Genomic DNA, 27,455 nt, shown 5'->3' on the forward strand with positions numbered 1-27,455 from the left:
CCCAACCTTTCGCATTTTATTTTATCCTTCATGTCTTATTGTTTAAAACGCTATTAACTTGCAACTTTAATGGTCTGTTTTATTAGATACAAATGAGCCACCGACTCGGAAGCTCTTAAAATTTATTTTCGTATGTCCATCTGCACTTTTTAATAATCGTTGATGCAACTTCCAACAATCTAACTGTATATTTTTTAAATATAGCATCTTTATAGCAATACAAAAATGCAATTAATTACTGAAAATATATATAAGAAATGAAATGAAAATGAAATTAAAGAATTAGACTAGGCGGAGAATAGGGGGATGGTCACTCGAGGGCGAAATTAATGGGACCAAGTGCTTTTGGTCAATTCGAGGGTGCTGATTTCGAAAATCAATGTTATACGGGGGTTTTGAGGAGGCAACAGCCTCTTTTTCATGTCTAAAGTTTCGTTTTAGCATTTATGAAAGTAATCAATGAAAAAACAGTAAAAATGGAAAAAAGTTAAAAGTCTTAAAGTTAATTAAGCATATTTCTTGCGCATAAATGCTTAAAATCGAATTATGGTCTGTTAAGGGGGCTAAGAGCCTCGTTTTAACGAGGAAATTGCGAAATCTTAAAATTTTTATTCTTGAATAGACATCTAAAAAGCTTAATACATCTCATGTTGGGACTCATTTCTGAATTGTCATCCGAAGGAACTATGCAGCGCTATTAATTACTAACTGATAAATGACACTATGAAAAAACAACCGGATCATCTAAACGTAGTTTATTCGTTTCGAAGTTCCTCAAAATCTTCTTCACGCTGCCCACGTCACTCTAAGCGTAGAGCTCTTTTTCACTCTGACAATAGAATCCTCATTCAGCCCAACCATGATCTATCTACTAGGAGGCCCAACTGAAGCATCAAACCACCTTTAAAATCATAGAGATTTAGTTTGCATGGAGAATATAAAGCCTTGTGTTTTCTTCACATGGCGGCAGAAGACTGAGTTTTATGATCTCTTAATGTTTTTCGAACTTCTGCACAAGCAATATGTGTGAGAGAAGATTCATTCAAGATGTGCTTTTATTTCTTTAAAGTACATGCCAAACCTCGCTTAGTCGTTCCCGGCTTGTCCACTCTCAATCAGTTGTGTACCCATGCCCATCCGAGAGATAAAGAAAAACCCCTTTTCTCTGACTTCTATGTGAGCTTTTTATACCCTTTTTACTGAGATACAATGATAATGAACTAAATGATAATGAACTTTGTACAAAATAAAAAAGTGAACAGGAGTTCCTGCTCTGCTACACTATGATTCTGTCACACTATTTTGGAGAATACTGAAGTTTATATGATCATTGTTTTATAGGTTTGTCTAGAATGGCGATAAATGAAAAAGGAACACATTGTATAACAAAACGACCAACATTACTATAATAAGTTGCAAATTACCTTTATACATAAAAAACCTGATTTTGCAAATGTTGTATTGAATCAAATTGAGGTGATGCTCTTGTTAAAAATTATTGAGATCCTGTGATATTGTCAGCAAAGAGTAATTTTGGCCTAGGTTGGTTGTAGAAAGCACCTTATTTCAGTGATTTTTGCAGATCCAAAAAGTACCCCTTTTCCAATTTCCCTGTCCTAGGAAAAGACCACTTCTTTCAGAAAAATCTTCCAAATGAGCTTGGGTACATCTGACAGTGTTGGCGGGCTTTACCAACTGACAGTACTCTCGAAATACTTACTTTCTATTTGAAAAAAGATTGGAAACGAAGTTGTTGCAAGCTTCAAGGATTCGTCAGTGAAAATAAGCTGAACATTAAATTAATAAAAAAGAGCTTTGAGAGAGACATAATTTGCCTTATAGTTGTGCACTCGAACAAGCACGACGCAGGTGTAGATCTCGAGACAACTCTACCGTATCCACTTGCAACTACGTCAATGCCTCTCAGCATAGCAGATGGTTCAATCAGAAGGACTGTTAAAGATAAATTGCATGAAACTGCCACAAGTGACCCTCATTAGCTCCGATGAACTAGCACCTGCGGAGAAATTGAACAGGTACGACTTGGACCTTGCTGCAGCCAAATGTTTGGTTTGCCCTACATCTACCAAGAGACAAATGGAGACCGAAATACCTGTACTGCTTCAATTATTGAGAGCAACTTTTGTTAAACAAAGAATCATACTTTTGGCGAACATTGTTGGCCTGACTTTTAATCCTGATGCCTTCTTAAATTTTAGAATATTCGAGTCTTAATATTCTTATGAAATATGTTCCACGAATAGTTGTGTATTGTACAAAATAATGGGTCACATCGGCTTTGAAGTTACAGTTTGCCCACTTGCAGAATATGTAGGCATCCCCCCATCTTTCTGTAACGTCTGATTGTATAAGAAAGTGTTGCCCCTAGTGATAAGGTATGCAATTTTTAAGTCACTTGCGAATCAGCTGGGTGTAAAGGTGAAAATACCGTTCCTGTAACCAATTAAGATCAAATTTTATGAGATTTTGTGGTTAGAAAGCAAAGGTCAAGTTGCTCTCTCAAAGACAGCGTTGCTTGCTTATCCATTAACCCTTCCTCTAACTTAATCATGCTTATATTCCAAGGGGTAAATAGAAGGAGATCATGTTACAAGCAAATCTGCGAATAGGCAACTTGATCAGACATTGGACGCAATGACTTAAGTGGGACTTGGTAGAGGTGAACATAAACTTGTTGGTTTTGATAAAAGATGAAGACAAAGCTATTTTTCTTTTCTTCTCCGTTAGCTGAAGGAGGCATAATGCATCGCAGGAGAACTGTTTTATTTGGAATACATGATATATAAAAGACTTAAAGCATGGATTCTTATTATTAGGGGAAAATTTATTATTATGTTTCCGCATATCAGAGTGTTTCTTACGAGAGTCAAGAAGTCATTTCGCAAATCCATGAATAGAGGAAACAAGAATGATCCAAGTGCACCACATTTCAACCCTATTAGCTTATTGTAGGAAAATTTATGACTTTTAATCTATAATATTTAGCATTGACAAGCTAATTCTTTTAATCAAAGTTTGTTGGAAAGAAAAAAACATGCTTTGAAGTGATTCCTTCTTTTCTTCTCGTTGTATATATGCAAATCACGAGGTTCCATTCACAACACAGCACAAAACTTGCCTCTCCCCATCCAAACCTTCACAGGTAAACAAAGGTGGATATCACTGAGAAGCCCTCCTGTGTGATTTTTGAAGCAAGAAGAATTTTCCCCAAAAGCCACAAAAAGAACAACTTATTTAAATTAATCCAAAAGAAATTATCTTTATGGTCAAAAGATTACAGTGAAAATATTACATAATGTCCCACCAATAATGGGTATGGTGTCCAATCCTGAATGAGCTACAAATTGTACTGCTTACATGGATTCCTTAGAGAGACACAGAGTTCATGTTGCAATAACGATAAGTTACATAGACCACAGTGCATTGTGGGTTATCTTCAGTGAATAATTGATAACGGGTCAATGAAAATTACGCGCTTCCCTTTTCTCTGAACTAGTTATGCGCTGATGGTCAATAATACATGTATTAGAGGATACAAGAAAACAATTCTGTGAGATGATCATATATAACATACATAATCAGCTTTTAGGCACCTGTGCATCTTAATCAGTGTTCCAATAAAGACAACTCAGAATCAAAGAGATGTTTGCAATGCCATGATACTTTGCAGTTCTACTTCACAACGAGGCCAGCTTGCACTTTTGCTTGGTCGATGCTTCTTGCAGCAATAAATTGCAACGCCCAGCAGGATTAAGCAAAGAGGTATAGAAATGCCAAACATGATCTTGTGATGCAAGGCCAATGTGTCCATCCATGAGCCTATAAGATTGAGGGCCAAATATAAGATAAGATAAAGAACAACCATCTTTCTATTTTTTCAGAACTCCCTATTTTTTGCAGAATTGCTTTCTGAAAGAACACATGTTTCTATGACATGCCTTGTAATAAGACAAAGCGTTTTTCAAATACATACCTCACAAATGTTCTTCATGGATGGAATATGCTCGATGGAGATGTCAGAAATTCTGCCACAATTATCGAGTTCAAACGCAAATTACTTACTTTGATAAGACCGTTAAAAAATTCCTTGTTTGGAGTATTCGATATTCTAGGTATAAAACAACTGACAATGCTTAGCTTTAAATTTAGCATATTGAATGAGCATAAATTTCGCCACAATTTTCAGTGTCCAAGCGCAATGTGTGTTTCTAATACTGGAATTGAGGATAATGAGCACTTCTTCCTGCACTGCCCTCTGTTTGCTCCTATGCGCAATGATCTCTTTGGCCAGCTTTCATACCTCCTCCCAAAACTGGATTTAAACAGCATCGATTCAAAAGCCTTACTCAATTTGCTTCTTTAAGGTAGCCCAAAATTTAATGAAACTAACAATCGAATGATTCTAGAGGCATCCATAGCATATATTGCAGCAACTAACAGACCCAACTGAGGTAGAAACTTGACGATTAGCGACCTTTTATCTTTTATCTTTTTGGGGTTTTGGTCTATATAATCATGACATCAGTATAAATATCCCAGTGCATAGCTCCTTTATCAACTCGCTTACTTTGACCTATTTTGTCTTCTAATACCTGTAATCAACCCATAACCATGAAATCGCCTGCTCTAAACTGGCGTATGCAAGCTCCTACCAAATGAAATGGTACCTTGGTTCACAAATGGTTTCTTTTAGAAGGTTATTGTAATAAAAGTAACTGTTAAGTGCCGTTCATAGCAACAACCAGATTACGTAAAGTCTATTTCTGCTGTGGACGGCACAGAATATTGTATTTTGTTTTTGCGTATTTAACAGTGATATGAAAAAAGCCTAAATTGTTTGGATTTTGGGTGCCCTACAGTCAAGTAACTGCCAATCGTGACAGTTCAATGTTGGGTTTGAAGCTTAGTATTTGCGGGTAAAATGATTTTTCTCACAAGACATTTTCAAGGTTTTGAGTAACCCATTTAAAACTAAATAGAAGAGTGGATGTAGTTGAAGCAGGCAAAAAGGCCGTTTAGCCATTCGGTTTCGTGCGACCAACTAGCATCAATCCGTTTTACTTGAATCAAACCGTACTTTATGAACATTCGAAACATAACAGTAATCCGTTAGCAAACTTGAAGTCTGTTTATTTTCTTCCAAAAAGCTCTTCTCACCGTAGGCCCTTAGCCCTTGAACTTCTTTGAAATCAGCTGGCTTAGTCCCTTGGTGCCAGCAAGTGAAACTCGACCCTACAAATGCATTGATAAATTTGTGGACGTACATGACTGTCTGTTACCACACCTGGTTGCAACACAGGTTCACCCAATGGTCAACAAACGTTGCATGTATCGGGACTTAATGTAAAACCTCTTGCAGCTGCAGGCACTGTCTGGAAAGTTAGTGATACAGGTGAGGTGCAATGCTGCGGAAGAGGAGATCGTGTTCCCATGACTTGATGAGACGTTGTTGCTTGGATTGTTAGATCAGTCTAGGGATCTCGGTATAACAGTGGAAAGCAGCAAGATGACTCGATAAATTTGAAATAAAACATACAAGGACATAGGGGAATCTAGCCTTTTTTACGAGACAATAGAAAAAATGCAAAGGTAGACACGATTCAACTCTATTTCTGCATTTACAAGCTTTTATTCCTATTTGGTTTGAAACACCTTCGATTCTTCTCAGGGTTAGAGGACCTTAATATGCTAAACAAGAAGAGAATTTGCTGTTTCTTCAAATATATTCATATTGAGATATTCAGCTGCTCTATGCCTGTCATTTTGGTTCAATCAAACATACCAGTCAAAACTGCTTGGAAATCAGCCTCAGACAAAAGTTTCAAAAACCAGAAACTAAAACCACCTGTCGCGATGGCTATCATCATTATTCTGCATTCACTTTGAAAAAATGATTTTAATAAAAATTCACTTTCGTGACGTTTGTTTTTATTCTCGAATTCAATACCTTAGTGACCTTCACAACGATTTTGTCATTTATTAAACGGAAACAGGTTGTCTCTAGGACGTGGTACGAATCAACTGCATTAATGCAGAGAAGCTACCCCTATTCTTCAACAACTATTTTGATATCTATATGATATTATAATAAATGAACATTTCTTTGACAGAGCTTGCTTAAAAATGAAATTTAAGTGCTATACTTATGAAGCAAAATCATAAAATGCTGGAATACTCACAATCTGATGTTTCGTGGGCTGGAAAAACGGCAAGGAGATATGTTTCGGAGTCAACCATCACCTATAAAAATTTATTTTTCTTGTTAGCTTGGATGCTTGTATCTTATTTTCTACATTGCAATGATAATTACAATTAATCAAAGAGTACAGATTATCAATTATTGTTTCTTATGTTTCTTATGACGCAATAGAGAGAGGAGAAAACAATGGCGATAGTATTTTTAGGAGATCGGAGTGCTAATGTTGAAATAGTTTGTTAACATAGAAGTGGAATTGATGATTAAATTTAAGATGTATGTCAGTGGCGGCTCTAGCCTAGGATGTGGAGACGGGTGTGGAGACGGATTGTATGCTGCCACGATCCATCCTTGCATAGTATGGGATATCTAGTCAAGAACTTAGTTATTTGGTTTTCTAGCATAGTCTCCAATGGCTACATGCTTAGGCTACATGTTTATATGACAGTGTTTGCCCCCTTCTTGATGTTTATCCGTCTCCACATGGAGGGTGGAGACAAAAAGTGTGTCAGTGATCAGCCCTTTTGGATCACGCCCTTTATGATCACGTCCTTTTCCTCTTTGAAGCATTTTCTTCCGAAGGAAACACCTCTTGTTTCCCAAGAAATGTCATTTGAATATGACGATCTAAGTAATAAACATACCCCCTCTCCCAAAGTTTTTTCATCAGGTTTGCAAGAATTTCAAGGAACAACTTTCTGAAAAATTAGGGGGGGGGACTAGTCTCTACATACTCATAAATGAATAGACAGATAACTATCATCTTTAAGATTCGTTAAAAAGATGCAGTTCGTAAAGCTATCAAATAAATGCAAAAATTTCAAGGAATGTAAATACCTGAATAAATGGAATCTCAGTTAAACAATCTGCACTTAAAAATCACAGAATCGTAAATTTCAAAAAAGAAGTAAACGATAAAAGTCGAATGGCTAAAACTGACAGATATTTAGAGGAACTTTTAATAAAGAAATGACTCTTACCGTTACTTGAATATGTGTTAAATAATTGTATTTAGCATTTTCTTTAAAAGTTACAATTTCAGTTAGCAGGTCCACTGTTTTTCCATCAAATTTTGTAGCTCTTTAAAAGAATATGAAAGAAATGTCACTGAGGTGATTTTTATTAGGCTTTTGGATGGGCAAAAGTAAAGCAGGCTTATTTAGTGGCCTGAGAAAAAGTTTGGCTTTCAACAAGATTATTACCGAGTAAGCAATAAGAGTGTTGACGGAATGGAAGTTATGCAATGTTTGAAAATTTTAGCTGACTTATTTTATCGAAAATACTGTTGAATCTTTGATCAAGATTACAAAACAGTGAAAGGATTGGCTGCAAGAAGTTAGGCAACTGCTAACTATTTGAAAGGCAACCAAAGTGTTAGTAGACAGAGCTCTGAGAGTTTGAAGCAAAACAATAAATTAGTTGAAATGAGCGATAACATAATAAAAATATATTTGAAGATGGCACGGAATAACAGCATTATGGCATAATGGAGTACTTTTCGTACGACACTCTTCAGAGCATAAACGTCGGATTATGTCCGAAAAAAGCTGAAAATCTATATCCAGGTGTAGATAGAAAATAACGTGAAAGAGAAAAATATTTATTTTAATAAATACATTCGAATGATGAAAAAAGAGTTTAACGAAAGTTGAATTGATGTGGGGAGCTCTGGTCTGAAATAATCAAGACTGGCTGTTGCGATAAATATTTCAAAATGCAACGGGAAATATTGACAAGAAATATCAACTGTGATCTACGATATCAATTTTCGATATCAAATTTATTCTTTAAAGGAAAGCAAGAGGAAATTGACGAGCAGACAATCATGCTGACAGCAAGTTTTTTAATTGCTGCTCTTGCAAAAATTTGCTCTTGAAAGTTAGCAATTAAACGATACAATCACTGCTAAAATTACTTGGAATACCTAACACTTTGCGCTGTGTTTTTCTATTTTTCATTTGTTTTCTTGAATACTACCACTTCCGCCCCCCTTTCCCCCCAAAACAATGTTGAAAGTATAGAAAAATATCAAACAATCTACAAGAAAAAGCGTACTCCATAACCCCTTTCTTTTTCCTATAGTAAATCAAGATTGTTCCTAGGGGGAGAGGGGCATGGCTGAATTTGCCCTTGAATACCTACGTTAGTGTTCCAAGACTTCTGGCAGTGATTGTAGCTGTTTTGAAAGATTATAATGAAAGAAACAATATTGGTTCTTTATTTGCGGAGAACAAAGTAGAGCATACTTCCATGCTGAGATAGCTTCACTAAATTCCATATTGATCTCGTCGATGCCATAGAAATTTCTAATGAACATATGAAACGTCGGGCTTTTCCTGCAATGTTTATATGTAAGTTTGAAATACGCCTCCGATGCCCAATTTGCCTGGCGAAGCTGGCAGGAATATCTTTCTGCTGTCGCTTGATAACTTGGGGACGGAAAGCAATCGCCTTGAGCTGAAAAACAACGGCATATCTCCTTTAGAGGATGATAAACGGGTATTTTCTTGTAGGGCAAGATATCTAGTACACTCTTGATTGTAAAAATACTACAATGTTGTCCAGCCTCAATATTCTTAAAAAATATTGTTTTGTGCCTTATTATATTCTTAAAGTATTCAATATACTTTTACAATATTCATTCAGTATAGTAGAGTAAGGCCTCTTTGTTATGAACATCGCAAAAGAGGCAACTGCAGAAAAATGAGACACAAATATCCGAGCTGAAGCTGAGCAACATTCTCATGATATTCTTAAAACTTAGATGATTCTGAGCCTGAATATTCTTATAAACAATATTCTTATAGAAAAGTGTGTATAATAATAACTGAAATTAGAGCAGACATGGCAGCTTTGTTTAACTTTGCTGTTTCCTTGATATCTCTACTTATTATTCGCAGAAAAAAAAATTCTAAACCATCCGTTAGTAAATTTAGAACTCTGCTTATTGGGCATTCATGGGGGTTGTTTAATGAACAAAGAAATGAATGTCTGGAAAATACATCAAAAAAACTTGTATATTCATTTATCAAACAAATGTGTTGTTGAATGTTTGGAAGTCGTTTGAAAGGCTGTCTCTTTTTCATTTCAAAAAAGCCCTGACAGCTTTTTACATACGGATGAAATATGGGTAGAACAGTTTCTCTAAATTGGGAAGTGGATAATTTAGAGATTTTCTAGCCTTCGAATAAATGATAGGTATCGTACTCATTAGCTGTAACATCACTATAACAATCTGTGTGGTTGAGATATCCCCGAGAACGCATTATTCATCTCTATGTTTCTTTTGTCTGTATTTTTTCATAGGAATTTCTATGACATTTAGATTTTTATATGGCTTATGTTACGATAAAGAAACTACTGTAAATCCTTGAATTAGTAAACCCTTGGGGCATAATTGTTTTTGATATTTTTGGATAGGGGCTTATTTGAGGAGAGGCTTATATGAGGAGGGGGCTTATAAAATTATTGTGAACTTCAAGAAGACATCATTAAAAGACCTCGTTTATTGTAGTAGGAATTTCTTTATGAGCATTTAATTAATTACTATCAAAAGTACGAATTTGTTGTGGTAATTCAATAAAAAGCCATAGGCAACCTCAGATGTCAAATATTATCGAATTGAGGGGTCAAATTTGAGAATTCACGGTAGCAGTGGGGGGCTCATTCGAGGGAGGGGGGGCTTATTGACAAATTTTAGTTCTAAGGTGGGGCTTATTCGCGGGGGGGGGGGTCTTCCGAGTGGAGCTCTTTCGAGGGGGGGGGGGCAATTCGAGGATTTACGGTAATTACGAACAGACAGTGCAAGCATGGAAACAGCCAGGGTGATTTCCCAAATTTAGTAAATTGGCAACGCAATTTGTTACTTTATTATCATATTAATCACAGAGAAAACAAAGAAGTGGTAATGCTGAAAAATTAACGAAAAAAATAATTACATGATTGATTCTGATAATATAAAATTTCAAATCACGAACTAATTTCCTGTAATATGCATGTTATTTGAAATTTTTCCAAGTACTCTAATGTTGAGATTGGTAAAAATATGGATAAAAATACCAGAGATGTCGAAACAAAGGGCTGTGAAAAATTGGAGATAAGTGGGATCAGCGTTAAAAATGCAAAAAAACTGTCTCAAGCTTTTTTTTCCCTTTCTTTATTTAAAGTTGATACAATTTCTAGCTATGCATACAAGCTAATTAAAACCAACTAATTTAAATTACCAACGCTAACTATAATATAAATCAAATATAACCGATGTTGCTAACATATTCCTTGCAAAGATTACAAGTACAATTAAACGATGTAAATTCTGAGATTTTTTTCTTGAATATTGATAAAGTAGGGAAATATTTTATCTAATTTGGAATTGAGTTCCATATTTGGCTACATCTGTATGATACGGTATTAAATCCATATATTTTGTAATGTGGCTCCGCTGTTTTGAATTGGGAGTTTCTTAAGTAATATGGGCATTCATTTATGGAAAATATTTCATCCATAAAAGGTGGATTCAATCGGTTAAATGTTTTGTAAATTTCTATCGCAAGATATTGTAAATTTTTCTTATGAGAAGTTATTGTTTTATTCTTTATTAAAAGTTGTTCAAAAGTTGATTCATAATCATCATGAGCTTACTGTCATTTGTTCCAAAATGGGTGTGGTACTAGCAAGATCGAGAGACAAAATTTATTTCAATAAACCCATGCTGATAGATGGACCCAGAAAGACCCTCTGTATGCGAAAATCCTCAATTGACCTTTTCACTGGCATCTTTCAAGAAAAGCAGGAGATTGTAAGAAATTTCAGTATGTTCACCATAGTCTAAGACTTCTGTGTCCTATAAGAAACACTGGGCTTAAGCTGGTCACCGGACCCCCCAAAAAAACTGTCACACAGATAAATCAATAAGTTTTATTGGTAACCTTACCACAAGGAAAGTTGTGTAACACCACCAGGATCGTAAGAAAACCCTTGATCTTCTCAACCCTCTTTGCCAAAAAATCCATTTTTGAAATTTAAACCATAACAGCTGCGACAGTACGCTCAATTCCTATGCACGGACGCCTAGTGAAGGGCAACTTACGGAAAAATTTGTGGCCGTTAAACGAAAATTCCAGATCTTTGTGAGGTTCAATCAAATATTTGCCTTCATGTTACAAAATCATTCTTTGATCACATCATAAAGTCATCTCGTTCTATTTTCTTACGGTAAATACAATTTAAAATGTTACAGGAACATTGCACAGATCAAAGACAGGTATTCCACCCGTGCGGCATTCTGGTACATTGGAAGGGAGCGAGCATGTCCCTAAGCCCGTAGCCACTACAGCCCTGCGATATGCGAGGATGGCTCAGTTGTTACAGGCGCTGACTACAGACCCAAGGGTTCGTGGTTCGAGTCCCTGGCATGACCAAACTTTCACCCAGAATGAGGAGAGTCGCCAGCTCTCTGTAATTCCAGAGGTAGGAATCACGATGTGTGGTCACATCGAGAAGAAGGACTAGAACACTGCTCGATAAGCATAGCTTCTCAGTGTCCTAAAAACTACCTTCGGATGCTAGGTAGAAACAAATACAAATACGCTGCGATAAAAACAGATTTATCTTGCAAATTTAAATTATTTTTATAGAACGAAACAGGATTTTTTTCGACGCTGGAGTTGCTAATACTTAGCTTCCTTTTGTTAGCAACTGATAAAGTCAAAGAACCATTTGAATAATTTGAATAAAAAAGAACCTTTTATGATCCGACCTTTCTCATCTCTGCTACAAAATTTTAAAAAAGTCAAGGGAAACAATGTGTCATTTTTTATAAACAGATTTAAGCTAAATTGAAACGAAACTAAAAGCAAAGCAAAATTATCAACCCCAATTAAAGTATTATTCAAATATAAGAATATACAAATGTTTGGACTTGACCAGTCACTTTTGCATTTAAAGACGAACTTTTTCAGTGAGCGCCGGTTGGTATCGCCTTGATTTGTGTCTCCTATAGCAACAGACTGCCGCTCCTATCAGAATGAAAGCGATGCAGAGTCCACCGCCAAAAAATATCTGATTATGCAATTCCAAAGTTTCTGCCCAAATACCTGCAAAAAGAAGTTCTATGAAATACTAGCTAATTTCTAGATTTAAAGCAATGGCATGACATTAATCAAGCAAATAAACTTCGGTTTGCCTTTTCAGAAGATAAGAATCATGCTTCCTCGTTTAGTGTTTTACTAGAAGCTCTAGGAAGTGAATTTTTCCCTCGGTCAAGCAGCCAAATCTTTGAAAATCTTTATCGAAGTTTTCTCGATTGATAGTGTGACAGCAGCATTTATCAACTCAAACTTACCTTTTTATTCGAAAAAGTTAAAATTCAATCTGTTTCTTGGGCTTGTTACGGTGTAAGTCTTAGCCTTGCGTTTTTTATCATAGTCTTTTTATTGTAAAAAGGGGATAAAGTTATGTCACGATCATCAACGAAGCCAAATTTCACAAAAAATTCCAAGCTCTGTGGAATATTTTTTGGCAAGCAAGGTTCTTTCTTTCATTTAGGTGCTTTGAGATCTATCAATTTGAAAATATTAAGTGTCAATTTTGTATGCAGAAGGAGCTCGTTCTCTCGAACTCACTCTTAAAACACATCATGAGCTAGCGCTCGCCGATTGGTGATAGAAATAAAACCAACCAAAAGCGCTTTCCTATTAAGTTTAAGCCTTTATCCACCTTATTATAGAAATTGTCTTCTTTATTTTATGAAGCATCCCTGCGTTTTTGTTGAATCACAAAATTCTGCAATACGAAACAATCGCGTAAATTGAGCTTTTCTAAGTTAGGCCAAGCGCAGTAAACTTTCCCATTTTCTCCTATAAGTTGTTGTACTTGTTTCGTAAACAAAAATATCCGATTTTCGAGGTAAAATTTCTTTACCATCTCGAATTGGAAGGGGTAGGGAGCAATTGCCCCCCCCCCCTATAGTTCCCACAAACGCTATGAACAGCTTGTTTATCTAAAACGAAATTAGAAGCAAAGTCACTTACAGTCTGATCGATCACCAAAAGGAAAAACAGCAATCAATATCTGTTGGGTATCAGGCTTGCCAAATCTTGGTACATATGTCAACTGAAAAGGAAACATATAAATCATTATCTATGCTAATATATGCATTAGGTTGATGGTAATATATGCACAGTTTTCCTTTGGATTTTTGCACATGGCGGTCATGTTTTCAGCCGCTCCCGTGGAGTAACTGAAAATAGCCGTGAAATGTCGGGTAAACCAAAGCTGATGAAGTGGTATGAAATGTTATAAAGTTTGAAGTGTTATGATATTGTATGGAATTTGGACTATTTAGATACTTTTCTAATTTCGAAAATGTCTCAATCAACCAGTGATGGGCCTAGCAAACAAACAAGGTGGACATGCAAACAAGGTGGAAGGCGTGGTCTAGAAAAACCTGAGCAAATGCCAGATATCAAACAGATGATAGCTGATGCCCTGGCTCCAATTAGGGATGACTTGGCTAAAATTCCATCAAGAGAAACGGTTGATGCCATGCTTGCTGATTTACTCGTAAAAACTGAGGGAAAAATTGAAGCGAAGATTCAGGAAAGAGTCAACGAGCTCATCTCACGTGTCGAAACACTGGAGAAAAGGGTAGTGTCATTGGAAAGCTTCATGGTAGTCTGAGAACACCTTCACAAGAAATCAGATGAGAATGAGAAATACAGAAAACGCTCTTGCCTTCGTATTGTGAATGTTCCATTGCCAAAGCAAGGAGGACAAGAGGATTGTGAAAAGAAAGTGAAACAGATCTAGAAGGATATGAGCTGTGGTCTGAATCCCGATGACATCGAACGCGCTCATCGCATTGGTTCAAAAAGAACTGATGATAATGGAATTATGAGCCAATAGATCATAGTGAAATTCAAATCATTCAGGCAGGGCCTAAAATAAGCGTGGATCTGACTCACTTTGTGGAGTTGTAAATTAAAATTGTGGACCTGTAATTGTAGAAAGTGTGGATTTGTAAATAATGCATGTTCTTAAAAGTGCAGCATAAAATACCTATCGAAACGTCTAAGAAAGAAATGGGAATATTTGTCCAATTCGAAATGAATGCCCAATCCCAGCCTTATGTATTGCACTCATTTTTTATAAGAAAATTGCAATAAGAAATAAGCAATGGATAATAAAGAAGAATCAAGAAACTTCAGAGCTTCAGTACATGCGGAGAAAAATCAATTGGGTTTTTTCGATATTGTTGTGTGCTATTTTGAAGTAAGATGGACTCTGAATACAGCTTTAACTTCACGACATCATCTCAATTTAGTTTGCTTTTATGACCTGCTTCAAAAAAGACACTGAGCTTTAAGACCAAGACCGAAATTATGATTTCCTGCCCGTAATGTTTTTTGGGGTTTTTATTTGATATCTTTCAGTAGATTTCAAAAAAATTCATAAACCATTTCAACTAAGGTGTTTAAGGTGTTTTCAAGGAAAAAAAATGAACCTGATCATCTAGAAATTCTCTTTAATGACATACCGGTAATAAAAGTAGATGAACATAAACATTTAGGAATTATACTAGATTCAAAGTTGTCTTTCTCTGCCCATATCAAATCAGCTATCTCCAAAACAAGAAAGGGTATTGGCTTCGCGAGAAAAGTTGTACTCGTAGCTTGGCTGGGAATCACTGAGCTGCCGAAGATGGAGCAGACGCCTCACTTTGCTTTACAAGATCATTAATAATCTAACTCCTGTTTATACTAAGGACCCAATCCCACCACTTCAACAGCCACACTACTCCCTTCGCAACCAGGATGTCGTTGGGCAAATAAAGGCCAGAACAGCAAAATTTAAATCTGGTTTCTATCCTCATTGCTTATCCGAATGGAATGAACTTGATCCTGAGATTAGACTTGCACCGTCTGTTGCTGTTTTCAAAAAGAATCTCCTATCTATAATCAGACCCCCGGCAAGATCTATATTTGGCATTCATGACCCAATAGGTTTATCATATCTCACGCTACTCAGGGTTTGTCTCAGTAAATTGAATCTTCACAAATTCAAGAACAACTTTAAGGATACCATAAATACGATGTGCCCTACGAACGATGGTATTGAGGATACGGAACACTTTTTGTTGCTTTGCCCTTCCCTTGCAGTACCACGTAGAGACCTTCTCGCTGGAGTTTCTGCTTTAATACGACCATATGGACATACCGACCTCCAAAATAGTCTTCTAATGCAGAATTTATTGTATGGTGACAAAAATTTCCCAGATGAAGTTAATAAAGATATACTCCTGCTGACGCTTAAATTCATCCACAAATCTGGTCGATTTGATTTGATTTGATTAGAAAATTTCAAACTCTGTTATAAGTCATAAAACCACAGCCACCATCTCCCATGTCCCATGTTCCTTTTTTCCTTTCTTTTTTTAGTCTTGTATTTTTACAGTGTGCCTCAAATTGGATGCCACGCAGTAGTTGCGATGATACCTAAACCTCCTTTCTTAAATTTGAATTGATCGCAGACATTTCTTGTGGCATGTAATTTGAGACAGACTAAATAGACTGGGTATACCCTAAGTGCCAAAATCCGCTGAGTCATGATTTCCATGACTGCGATGCTATTGGTTGACCTGGAACTGGTCACATGAACTCACCTCGTACTGATTGATAAAAAAATTTCCATCAATAGCAAGTTGTCAACAACGGATGCCAATATCACATGAAACAGCAGCGATCACGCCGAAACCAAATGACCCCCTATAGAGAAAGCCTATTTACCATGACTCAATGCCTTTAACCTCTGTCTCTATTCTAACTCCCCGTGTCTATGGCCCCTTGTTAGTCATTGCCTTTTGCTCCTATGGGTATCGTCCAAGTAGTACTGTAAATGACATTTGTAAGTAGCGTAGCTTGTATTTATGTATTGTAACTTTTTAATGGATATAAAAAAAGATGGTCTTCTATGTGATAACTATGTTCTTTCGTACTCCAAGAATGATAAGGACATTTGTACTTTGAAACCTTCAATCTATCATGACTATATGCATTTTTAAAAAAAAACAGGTTCAAAGTTGCTGATTTTCAATAGCCTTTCCTGAAAAAGGCAAAGCAGCCAGTGCCCAGTGACTCGATGTCCTAAAAATCGAAACCTTCCCTTTCATCACAGTCTCTATTAAGGCCAATGCTTGATAATTCGAAACCTCTCGTAATTCGAACAAAGTTACATTCCGTCAAATCTTGAAAGCTAATTGTAAAATTACGGAAACAAGTGAGCATGATAATGTGTGTATCTTGGCACTGACGCAGAGGTGAACAAAGTATCGGAACCTGGGAACGTAGTTCCAGAAATTTCTCTGGATGAAAATATTAGCAGAAAGTTTCACAGAAAAGTTTTGAAGCGTTAAAGTAAATGTAAAAATCTGGTGACAAGAGTTAAGTCAAATCAGCATTTAATATTATTTCAACTTGCCTATGAGCAGCTAAATATGAGCTGCCAATGGACTGTAGGGCATAGTCTCTTTCCATTGGAAAGAAATTCTTTGTGCACATTATTTACATTCACCATCTCACAGAAATCTCAACCACTCACCATCAAAAATCTTTTTGGCAGCTGAGCTTTTGAGACAAACCATTGTCTAGACTGAGATTAAAATAGGGACTGGAATCTACTTTCACAGAAATTATTTCTTGTACTATGGTGTGAGCAGCATTGATCTTAAGTTAATATGCTTGGTTAAAATAATTTGGTGCATGTTAGGACTCCATTTCAACAATATCTTGCTCCTCACTTGTCAAAGATCAGACTATGTTAGGCCTTCTCCATAAAATGCACCATACAATTCAAATGATTTTGCCCCTGACTCTTCTGAAACTATGTTTGGAAATTATTGCCTTCTGATTTGGGTTTTTTCATCACGATGATTGACTAAATGCATCCATTTCTGGATAAAGTTGATTTCCCTCTTATGTGCATTTATGCATTAGTACAAGTACAGCCATGTCTAATATGTTGAGTTAGGCCTACTCAGAGTCAGTTTCATATAAACGTCTTGAATTTCTTCAGCTAAATACAGCATTGTAGGCACAAACAGAACGTTTATTTATCTACTCCTTAAAATCTTGCAGAAAGTTTTTAGCCAGATACTTAGGTTCCCAGAAAGAAAAAAGTTTTTTCCACCTCTGCACTGACGTATCCAGCGCTCATCTTTTTATTACATATGCTAAGTTAATGTGTTAATTCTGTCATTATACTATCATTCATTGATGATTTTTTCAAACCGAAACAAAGAACAAGATCAGCAAGGCATTGCTTTGTTACAGATTGAATTAGGCAAAAACGTTCTGGACACTGATAAATATAAATACCTTAAATCCTCGAATTGCCCCCCTCCCCTCAAATAAGCCCCCACCCTAGAACTACAAATTGTCAATAGGTCCCCCTCTCGAATAAGCCCCCACTGCTACCGTAAATTCTCGAATTGAACCCCACCATTTGATGATTTTTGCCATCTGGTGTTGCCTATGGCGTTTTACTGAATAACCACAACAAATTCATGCTTTTGGTAGTAATTAATTAAATGCTCATTAATAAATTCCTACTAAAATAAACAAGTCTTTTAATAATGTCTTCTTATTGTCTATAATAATTCTACAAGCCCTCCCCCCCCTCGAATAAGCCCCCCTCGTATAAGCCCCCCTCGTATAAGCCCCCCTCGTATAAGCCCCCAGGAGGCTAATTCAAGGATTTACGGTATGAGCATGGAAATGGGCCTACTTGTACCCTGGGTACCAGACTCACTTTTTGTAAAATAAAATATTAATAATCTATAAAGTGAGTCTGGTACCCAGGGTAGCCTACTTGCAGCCGGGTTATACGAGATTTCCATTTCATATGCTTTGTAACACGTTAGCTATCATTTTCGATTAGTTGCTAATGGTAGAGATCTACAGAACGAAATCAATCCTAAACCCTAATTCCATATTACAATTTTTTTGTCAAAAAGAAATCCTTTACAATCAAGGGTGTTCCGATAAACTGAAACTATGGAAGGTGAAAAACCTTGTCTTGGAATCGATACAGTCAGTTTTATGGGAAAAAAGTGTGAAACACTAACACCAGAAATAAAAATTCAGATATTCCTTAGATATTCAAAAGACTTATAAAAAAGCCTAGAATGCCAAGCGTGCAACTGCAGATCATGTAAGCTTTTTTATTCAACCTTGGGCTTTTCATCATAAATTGTTTTCCAATTGTATTACTTTTATAGCAATTTGTATGAAATTTAAAAAAAAGAGTTTGCCTCTGATGGAATTCTTACTTTCTAAACAACTGCCAGGTCGATGCTGAGGTGAAGTGCACTTTTTTTTGCAAATCGCAGGCATTCTTTAATACATTCTCATACAAAAACCAAAACAGAAACTCGAAAGGGCTATAAGCGATCATTTCATGGGGGGAAATTTATGGTACCCCCTTATTAAGGGCTCTAGTTCCTCTTTAAAAAGTCATCCATCTCCAGTTGGTTGGTAGCCGTACTGACATCCCCCAAGGTACCAATTAAAGTCTTCTTGGCCATAGATGGCTTTGTGAAAGAAAATCGGATTGCTCAGAAATTGCAAAATATTTTCAGTATCTCCGGATTAATTTGAAAGATTTAGTTTCGGTTAGGAATTAGGGTTGTTTCGCATCCGCTATGACAATCAAAGTTGTGGATAAAACTACCTAAAGACGTAATGTTTGGGATATAAAGATGTAGTCATGAAATCCTATTAATTATAACAATTTAAAATGCCACAATACTTCAGTTGTAAGTTTTGAAACAAAGAGTCCTTTGTTTCCAGGTAAACGGATAAATGAAGTTTGCATAGTAGTATCCCTTAGGAAAATCAGGTCACGCCAATGATTTTTCTGAATCACAGTCAGAGTACTTGCTTAAAGATGGGAGCAATATACATTCTTGAACTTCAACATGAATATAAATATATAAAACGTTACCGTGATCTGAACACGAGTCTGCTTGGTATATTTTCCATCAGCCTTCAGAAGCGAAAATTTTAGGACAACCTGCGAAGTTTTCCCATCAAACAACTGGGTCCTGAAATAGATATAAAAACACTTCTTTAATTTTATGTTCAATCAAAAATCAAAGTCTTTTTTTAAGCGCTATTCAAAAAACTCTGCTTACTGAAAATTTCCGAATCATCATAAACAGTTTTTAAAGAGCAATGATTACCGTCTAATTTTGCTTAACTGGAAGTTTTATTGCGGCGCGCAATGTTTGCTGGGATACATTTTGGTAATCCATTCAACTCATCTGCTGTAGGGGCTGCCTGAGCTTCAGTCACTGATAATGGCTTGAATATGCAGACATTTCGAGCTTGGATGAGCTAGACACAAGCAGTCAAAAGCTATTCAATTACGAAATTTGCAATGCAAAACGACGGGGATATAAACGTATAACCGGTTTACAGTCCTCACATCCTTGCTAATAGTGCTTCGATACAGCTTAGACAGCGTAACATACATACCCACTTTATATCTTAACAAGAATGAACGATAAACGAAACCAAACAGAACGAAAAAACTTTTGATGGGAAAGCACGTGACTAGAATCCTGTAATAGCAGTACAAAGCGATCGATTGCGCAAGGAAGCCGATGCACAACAAGAGGGATAAGCTTGGATATGCCATTAAGATAATTGATTTAAATTTTCGTAATTTCACCAACAAAGTTCGCCATTCGAGGTACCCTGGCTTCAGTGAGAAAGGGGTCGGTGAAAGAGTGGGTAGTAAGATGAGAGGCGATAGACCATTGTTCCACCACCTCTTTCTCTGAGGCTGTGGTACCCAGGGTACATTCGAGGCTAGCTTCGTCTCTTCAATCTGTGCCAAAACAGCCCATCATTTTCTGTCGCAGCAACTCAGATATATATCACCTACAACTCAAGTAAACTGGGACAGATACAAAAATATAAATTTAGTCAAATATTGGCTTTCTTGCTGAACTGTCCCTGTACTAACTTTGTACCTGGGTATGAATTCAAACCTCTTTGAGGCTTATTGCACGGCCTAAAGAGATATTTTCAGTTTTGTGTTGTTTAGATAGAACTTTTGGTTTTCGAAATATCAATAGCTCATTACACTTCTAGCATTATGGTATTTGTAAGTGTACAACCAACTGAGAAACAAAAGAGAAATGAAGCAAGGCATGTCGCTTGTGTTACACCACTTTCTTCTCTGCAATTCAATGAAAGGCCGTCTTCGGCTACTATCACCTCCATTTTTTAACCAGGCGAACATTTCTTTTTCTTATCTTACATGATCCGACAATCGACCCACAAACAGTTGCCTACAGTCTTTTTATCAAGTTCCGATGCTTCTAAAGCATTCCCTGCATCTAACTGACTTTAAACAAATCTTTTCTCTAAGCAGAACAGCATCCCTCGAATGAATGCCCAGGGCCTCCAGTCTTTGGTATACGAAAGTAATCCCTAATTAGGCAAATCTTTCCATTCTAAAGCCTTGAAAAGTCTTGAACGAATCCCATTTTATGATGAATCCAAATTCGGTCTGCGGACCTGATTTGTGTTAAGTCCGTAATCTTCTTACATTGTTATCTGACAAGCAATGCACTACCCTTTGTACCAAACATTATTCTCCCAGTGGCGGTATTTAAGCAACTTGATGATGACTTCTATGAAATCTCACCCACCCAAGAAAGAAACTCCAATGGGCAGCTAAAGGGAACCATATAAATAACATATTGCTGAGTATCAACTTGAGTATCTAAAATCATCCTGATCTGTACACCAAACGAGTAAAAAATATATTATATGATAATCATGATTGGCCTATAGGCCACTGGCAGATAAAAAATGAGCAAAATCTACACATTTTTCATATTTTTGTCGCTTAAAAAGCTAATTAGAAGTAAGAAACGACTCACTTCCATCCAGAGAACCGCTTGTTGAAGTCTGTGTTAATCTCATCAATGCCGTGGAAATTTCTTATAAAAAGGTTAGCAGTCGGTTCTTTTAGACAGTGCTTGAGAGTTAATTCAAAGTAGGTTTCGCTGGCCCAGTTCTTTTGGTGTAGCCTGCAGCTGTATTTGCCCTCTGTGACGTCATAACTGGGGGCTTGATAACATGCTGCCTTCACCGAACCTGAAAGGCGGGAAAACAACGAATTACAGTTTTTTATAAATCAAGATAAAAAAATTGATGCAACCATCTAGGCTTTAGCTAAATATACGTGCACCTAATCAATATGTCACATTTTATGAATCTAACTTTGAGATCATGTTAGGTTGCATTCTAAATGTTTTGCACGCCGATGTAAGCAGTTCAATCAGGGAGGTTGTTTGTCTGGCCCTGGGACATATCCGTTCTGATATCAAATAACGTTTAAGGACCGTAAAGTAGCGTTTAAAAGTTACAAATCTAGACAGTTGTTTTCAATCTTAAAAGCAACGTATTTCATGAATTGAGATATAGGAATGCGTATACGTGTATGTATGTAAATAGTCGAACGATAAACTGTTTCTCTACTGATAAACATTTAGCAGATGAATTTGAAAAGTGCCTTTCGGGGTTCCATTTTCTCTCTGCTCAAATGCTTTAGAATAGCATCGAAGCCAAACCTTTGCCGGTAACCATTTGTTAAAATACGAGCTACAAGATTTTTAACCATCTGCACCTTTTGATTCAATTCTTTTGAACTGGTTGACTAAAGCTCGACAGGTTACTTAAGATGGGGAAGGCTCGTTGTGAAAAAGTTCCTAATTTGTGTTAAATCTGCTTTACCTAAAATAATATCAACTGTCTTATTGAATTTTATTTTAAAGATAGCATACACCCAAGGTATAATTATAAAACCACACTTTCTACCTAAGAATTTGGATGAAAGTCAAAAGGCATGCGGGTATTTGTTATGAGGGTTACCATTGTGGTATAATATTTAGATGCATTGAATTCCACGTCCCTTCTCTTCTCCACTCTTGCAGCAAATTTAAATTGTCTTGCAAATTTTTAATATCCTCTTGAAATTTATTTGTTCATATAATGCTCAATCATCGAAGCGCTGTTCTGGCCCAAGAACTGTTCCTTGCGGAACTCCAGAAATGATTTCGCACGGAAAACATTTTTAACCATCCCATGCAACTGTTGATCTCTCAATGGCAAAAAGCTATTTGTCGATGAATGGTTTTGACCTCAATCACCATATTTTTTTTAAATTTTGTAAAAGCGTAGCATCAAAGCAAGTATTGGTGTGAGTGTAACAATATTGAAAACAGTTCTTGGTTTGGTTTTTGGAATACTCTGTATTTGTCTAACTTATCCTATTAGTTCAGATCAAATCTCTCAATTGTCTGCTTATTCTTTGTGATTACAATGCGAAAATCTTTAGTTTCGATGTAGCCACAATGCAAAACAGACATTGAAAATAATTAAGAGAATAAGGAAGTGGCAAGTATAATTTGATCATTTCATACTATAAATGAAGTCTTCATATTTCTAAGACACATTCATTTTAGAATGAATCACTTTATAAGGAACCTACATGAAGAAGGCCGAAACATTTTATTGCTTAAAAACAAAACTTATATTGTTGAAAGCAATGGCGGCGCCAGCCACTAGGCTCTGAAGAGGGGGGGAGGGGGTTTTTTATGCGTCTGTGGAATTTTCATGGAATTAAATGTGCAAGGAACTATAAAGCGACTTGTGGTACTACGACTCGATCAACATAGATCTTTAGGAATTCATCCTTGAGCTAGGTTCGTTCTTTAAAAGTATTAGAACATCGATAAAAGCCTGGCCCGTAGCAGTTACGTTATACAAGCTTCAGACCCAAGCATTGCAATCGACATTTGATGACTACCGTAAAGATCCACGATTAAACGGCATAGGCGTTAATCGCACTTTTTGACAGGGCGCTTATTTCAAACGGGAACGCTTTTTTGCGAGGGTGCTCTCCCAAGAAGACTGACATGCAGACCAATTATGAACATTAAAGTGATTAAGCGCAATAACATGATGTTAATCTTGTCTGCAGTACATATATTCAGGGGTGTTCTGGGGTGTTTACCAATTATTTTGCGTTTTGTATTCAGCGTTACTCTGACATCCTGCGTGCATCTGCAGGACAGCAGATTTGGAGTGCGTAATTTTGTTTAACATCATTTTTCATTTTGACACAACACGCTTCGAACGGCAAGTCACTTTGTCAAAATCCCGTTCGTGGAAATCCCTTTGTTTCATTATTAATCTGTTTAAATCCTTTCGTTTTGATGAGAATCTCGTCAAATGTTTTGATGCGCTTTTTCAAGAAGTGAACTGCCCCTCGAAAAACTTGTCATACACTTTACAATTTGATATCCTTGACTCTATTGCAGGGGTTGGGGTCAGGGCCCCCATCAAATATTGAGATAGGGGCGCCATCAAACTTCACCCGATTGCATTGCCGATTAAAAAGAAAACTTCGCTATCGCTAGATGCGGAACATATTAATCATTCGCTTCTTTGCAAGAACTTTCAGGAATACTTAGAATTTGATTATAGTAGTAATTGTTACTTCTCCGAAAAGATTGAGCTGGAAAGGGAAAAGATCTGAAAACTTAGCAAAAATTAGATAGGATCTCGAATGTTTCACGTATAGAGAGTGCAGCAGTCTAAAATTATTTGCGAATCTTTCTGAAATGCTTCCACATCCTTAATGATGATTAGGCAGTTAGCCATATGCCAGAGCCTACGAAATGTGTAGATTATACTACCAGAATGATTACACATGTGTTTATCATTAACATGTGATAAACGAAAAAACATGCCTTTGTGTTTGTAAATATTGCTTCTATCTTGTTGTGTTCGACTGCTGACGAATGCGATTGTAGGTTATAAAAAGTTTTTAATACAATACTCATCAGGAGATGACGACCGATTCTTGAAGCCATCACTTTTTGAAGATTTATCTTGCTAACGTATAACGTATCCAAAAATGAAATCAATTATATCTGTTTTTTCTATCTACATTAAGACAAAGTGCGCCCGCTACTAGGGAAAAATCTATCTTTAACATGGTTTAAGGCTGATTTCCACAAGGCAAATTTCGCAGCGAAGCGCTGACGAAGGCATCAAGGCATGCGCAGTTTTGATTTTTGATTTCGCAGCGAATTCGCAAGAAAGTAGAAAAGAGTTCTACTTTTTCGCGACGAAATATTTTGCAGCACCTAATAACCAGTCGAAGCAAAAGTAAATTTGCTTGATTTGTAAGAAAACAATCTTTCGCCGCGATAGTTACATAGAGATTGGGTTAGTAATGAGAGGCGCCATTTAGCTGTCGCCTCCCGCTCCCCAAGCAAATAAGGTCAGGCCACCGCTGAAAAATCGGCACGTGTTCAAGGGGGAAGGACTTAATCGAGTATATATGGCGGAGTCTGGCGAAACTATTCCTAACAATTTCGAGCAGTCAGATAAAGCACCAAGCTATGGTACAAATTTGGCACTTGCAGATCTGTTAACTGTAGATCGTTATTTTCAATAAGGATGATTTGTCGGTTTTATATTGCAAGAACAGAAGGCAGATTTGACTCGTTAGTTAAATGAGATTCACCCCTTAAAAATAAAACCTAATTTCCGTCATTGATTTTTGAGAGACTTTAAGTACATATTGTGAAATGCTTGCTGCGTCATTCGAGATGAGCATTGGCTTCAACCGTTGAAACGAATGATAGAAAACGTGATTGGGAGCAAGAAGGGCATGACAACAAATCTTTCGCAAGGCGTGCAAGCTGAAGCTCTAATCTTTTTGGATGTATTTCTATCGTTTTTTACCTGTTTTCTTGTAATTATTATTCTCGATTACTTTTCATTCCTATTCCATAATCTTATTCCATAACTAATGCCAAAGTCCCTTTCTACGTTCAACCACCGAAAAGAAATGATTTCTATTCTGTGGTGCAACATTTTACCCCGGCATCATTGCTACCTTTGTTTACATTGGAATAAACAAGTAGAGAATCAGTGTGCTGCAAAGTATCAAATAAAACATACCGTAGAATCCAAAACAGAAAACTGACAAACAAAGCAATAACTCAGTGGTTCCTCCTGTTCCCTTCGCCATTCCAACTTGTCTATTTGCACTGCTCTCTACTAGCTTTCCGCAGTGGACTTTCGCAACAGGACCCCTGGTTCAATTCATGTGGTCGCACGGGGGTCAGTACTCCATATCTTATCATGGCACGAGGCTAAAGACAGAGGAACGATGAGCCTGTGTTTGCTTATATTATGAAAAAATAAAGACAAAGCAGTGGTAATATGAAATAAGTGATGTTTTGACATTAAGCGTGGAGGTTCAGCTCCCCAGGCCGACCGCCCGCACTACTTCCCTTGCACATGAGACCCCTGACCCCAACCTGCACTGGCCACTGCAGCGATCGTTAATGTAATTTGTTTTTGAAAAAGCATTTGTATTTATCTAAAAGTCCAGTCAAGATAAATATTATGAACAAAGTTACAAAACTGATGTGGAAAGAATGTAGACAAGTCTGTGTCGGGAAAAAACACGCTCAAAAGGTGAGGTTTATAATTTGTTTGAAAAAATACGGAGAAAGCTCTAAATAGTGGATTACAGCATTCAAATGCTGAATAACGGAGTTACAGTTTGGCCTGAAAACATCCTTTGTTTTGCTGGAAAAACCTCAAAATTTATTTGAGCCGCAAAATAACTATAGAAGTTTCTGAATGAACCATGTGGCGAAATTAAAGAAATCTAATTAAAAATGGAATAAACAAGATAACTTTGAAGTAATCCTTGAAGCAAATTAACCTATTGGTCTCACAAACTTTTTCACCTGATTCTTATTCTTCAAAAGGGGCGCACAATTTCCAAAAAAGGGGCGCCATACTTGCTTCAACTCGTCGAAGGAGGGGCAACTGCCCCTAGTTGCCCCCCTAAATCCGCCACTGGATAAATCGATAAAATAGTAGTATATAAGGAACACCGCAACGCGACGAGAATAAACAAAAACAAACACACAAATCAGTGATGGCTAATATATCGCCCTCGCCCCGGCATACGGGGTTAAACGAACTAAAAGTTTACAAATTTCAAAGGCGACGTTGAATTTTGGTGTTGCTTGATTGCAATTCTACACTGCATCCTGCTACCCCCGTATTTCAATCAAAAAAGAGAAAATCGACGATGACAAAATTTTTGGCATGGCACAGACATGCAAATTGCGCGGTTAAAGCTTGATCGGCTAGTTAAAACTGACCAAGGCCAAATCAAATGTTTAAGATGGTACCTGGCGACCGACGTACAGTTAAATTAGTGCCATAATTCACCATTGATTTTGCTGGGGCAGAATTCTGGTCTTTTTGCCATTTTTTCAACTATTTTATTTTGGGAGGGCGTATCAGAGGTGGTATTCTGTGAAATATAACTTTGAAGGAGGTGTATCCCCTAAGTGAAACGTGAAATTCAATCTTTTCTTGCGATTCTAACCCCCTCCTCTACCAACCACATGATAAGCCTATACGCATAGTAAAATAGACTGAAGAACTAATATGATTTATTTTAAAGACTACACTTTTTTTATAAGAACCAGTAAATTTAAGTTCAGGCTGACTGTTCTTAATTTTTTCGAAAATCTGAGGCTGGATTGTTCTTAATTTGTTCTTAAATTAAGAGGGTGTGAGCAGTGCTATTGCTAGCTTTTTCTCTCTAAGAAGGTGTTCAGGCCTCATTTGCCAACAAAGTGAGTGAGACAGCCTTAATTTGCTGACAAATTTGAATATTCACCGAAAAAGCACATCGATAAAAATCCTCGATTTTGAGAAAAAACGTTGTTAAAAATTGCATTTTGCAGAAGCTCAGCCTCAGCTTGTTCTTGATTTGTTCTTAACTTTTGAGGCTCGTGTTCTTACAAAATTGTTCTTATAAAAAAAGGTGTACCTTGCTAATTTTTGCCTTTGAGAGGGAGGGCCAGGGAGTTGTAGGGAGGCTTTTACATCATGACCAACCCACCACCATGGGGTTTCCGAGGCCCTGGAGCAAAACAAATACATAATTTTGTGACCACGCTCTTCAGATCAGCTTAAAACAATTTCATAACGTGTCTTACAGTCATTATCCTGCAATCGTTTAAAATTTTTAACTTTTTGACATACATTTGCCTCGCCTGATTAACTCCAATCTTAACAAGGAATTAATTACTTTATGAGGTCCCCTATACCTTGAGACT

The 27,455-nt window shown here is 36.8% G+C and overlaps 2 protein-coding genes across 2 annotated transcripts; both read right to left on the reverse strand.

The window, feature by feature from the left end:
- Window positions 1-690: 690 nt before the first annotated feature.
- LOC148959585 (uncharacterized) lies at window positions 691-11,285 on the reverse strand. The gene is made up of 5 exons (XM_089109951.1): window positions 11,148-11,285; window positions 8,464-8,674; window positions 7,198-7,297; window positions 6,201-6,261; window positions 691-3,840 (listed from the first exon to the last, which is right to left on the reverse strand). Exons 1-5 carry the CDS (start codon window positions 11,224-11,226, stop codon window positions 3,656-3,658), a joined length of 636 nt encoding a protein of 211 aa, XP_088966077.1. The 5' UTR covers window positions 11,227-11,285; the 3' UTR covers window positions 691-3,655.
- LOC148959586 (uncharacterized) lies at window positions 10,816-25,499 on the reverse strand. The gene is made up of 5 exons (XM_089109952.1): window positions 25,264-25,499; window positions 21,165-21,381; window positions 19,214-19,313; window positions 13,246-13,327; window positions 10,816-12,309 (listed from the first exon to the last, which is right to left on the reverse strand). Exons 1-5 carry the CDS (start codon window positions 25,331-25,333, stop codon window positions 12,155-12,157), a joined length of 624 nt encoding a protein of 207 aa, XP_088966078.1. The 5' UTR covers window positions 25,334-25,499; the 3' UTR covers window positions 10,816-12,154.
- Window positions 25,500-27,455: the final 1,956 nt, after the last annotated feature.

This window comes from Rhopilema esculentum, chromosome 9, assembly GCF_057945365.1.
Source record: "Rhopilema esculentum isolate cy_ngs chromosome 9, ASM5794536v1, whole genome shotgun sequence".
Taxonomy (NCBI): Eukaryota; Metazoa; Cnidaria; class Scyphozoa; order Rhizostomeae; family Rhizostomatidae; genus Rhopilema; species Rhopilema esculentum.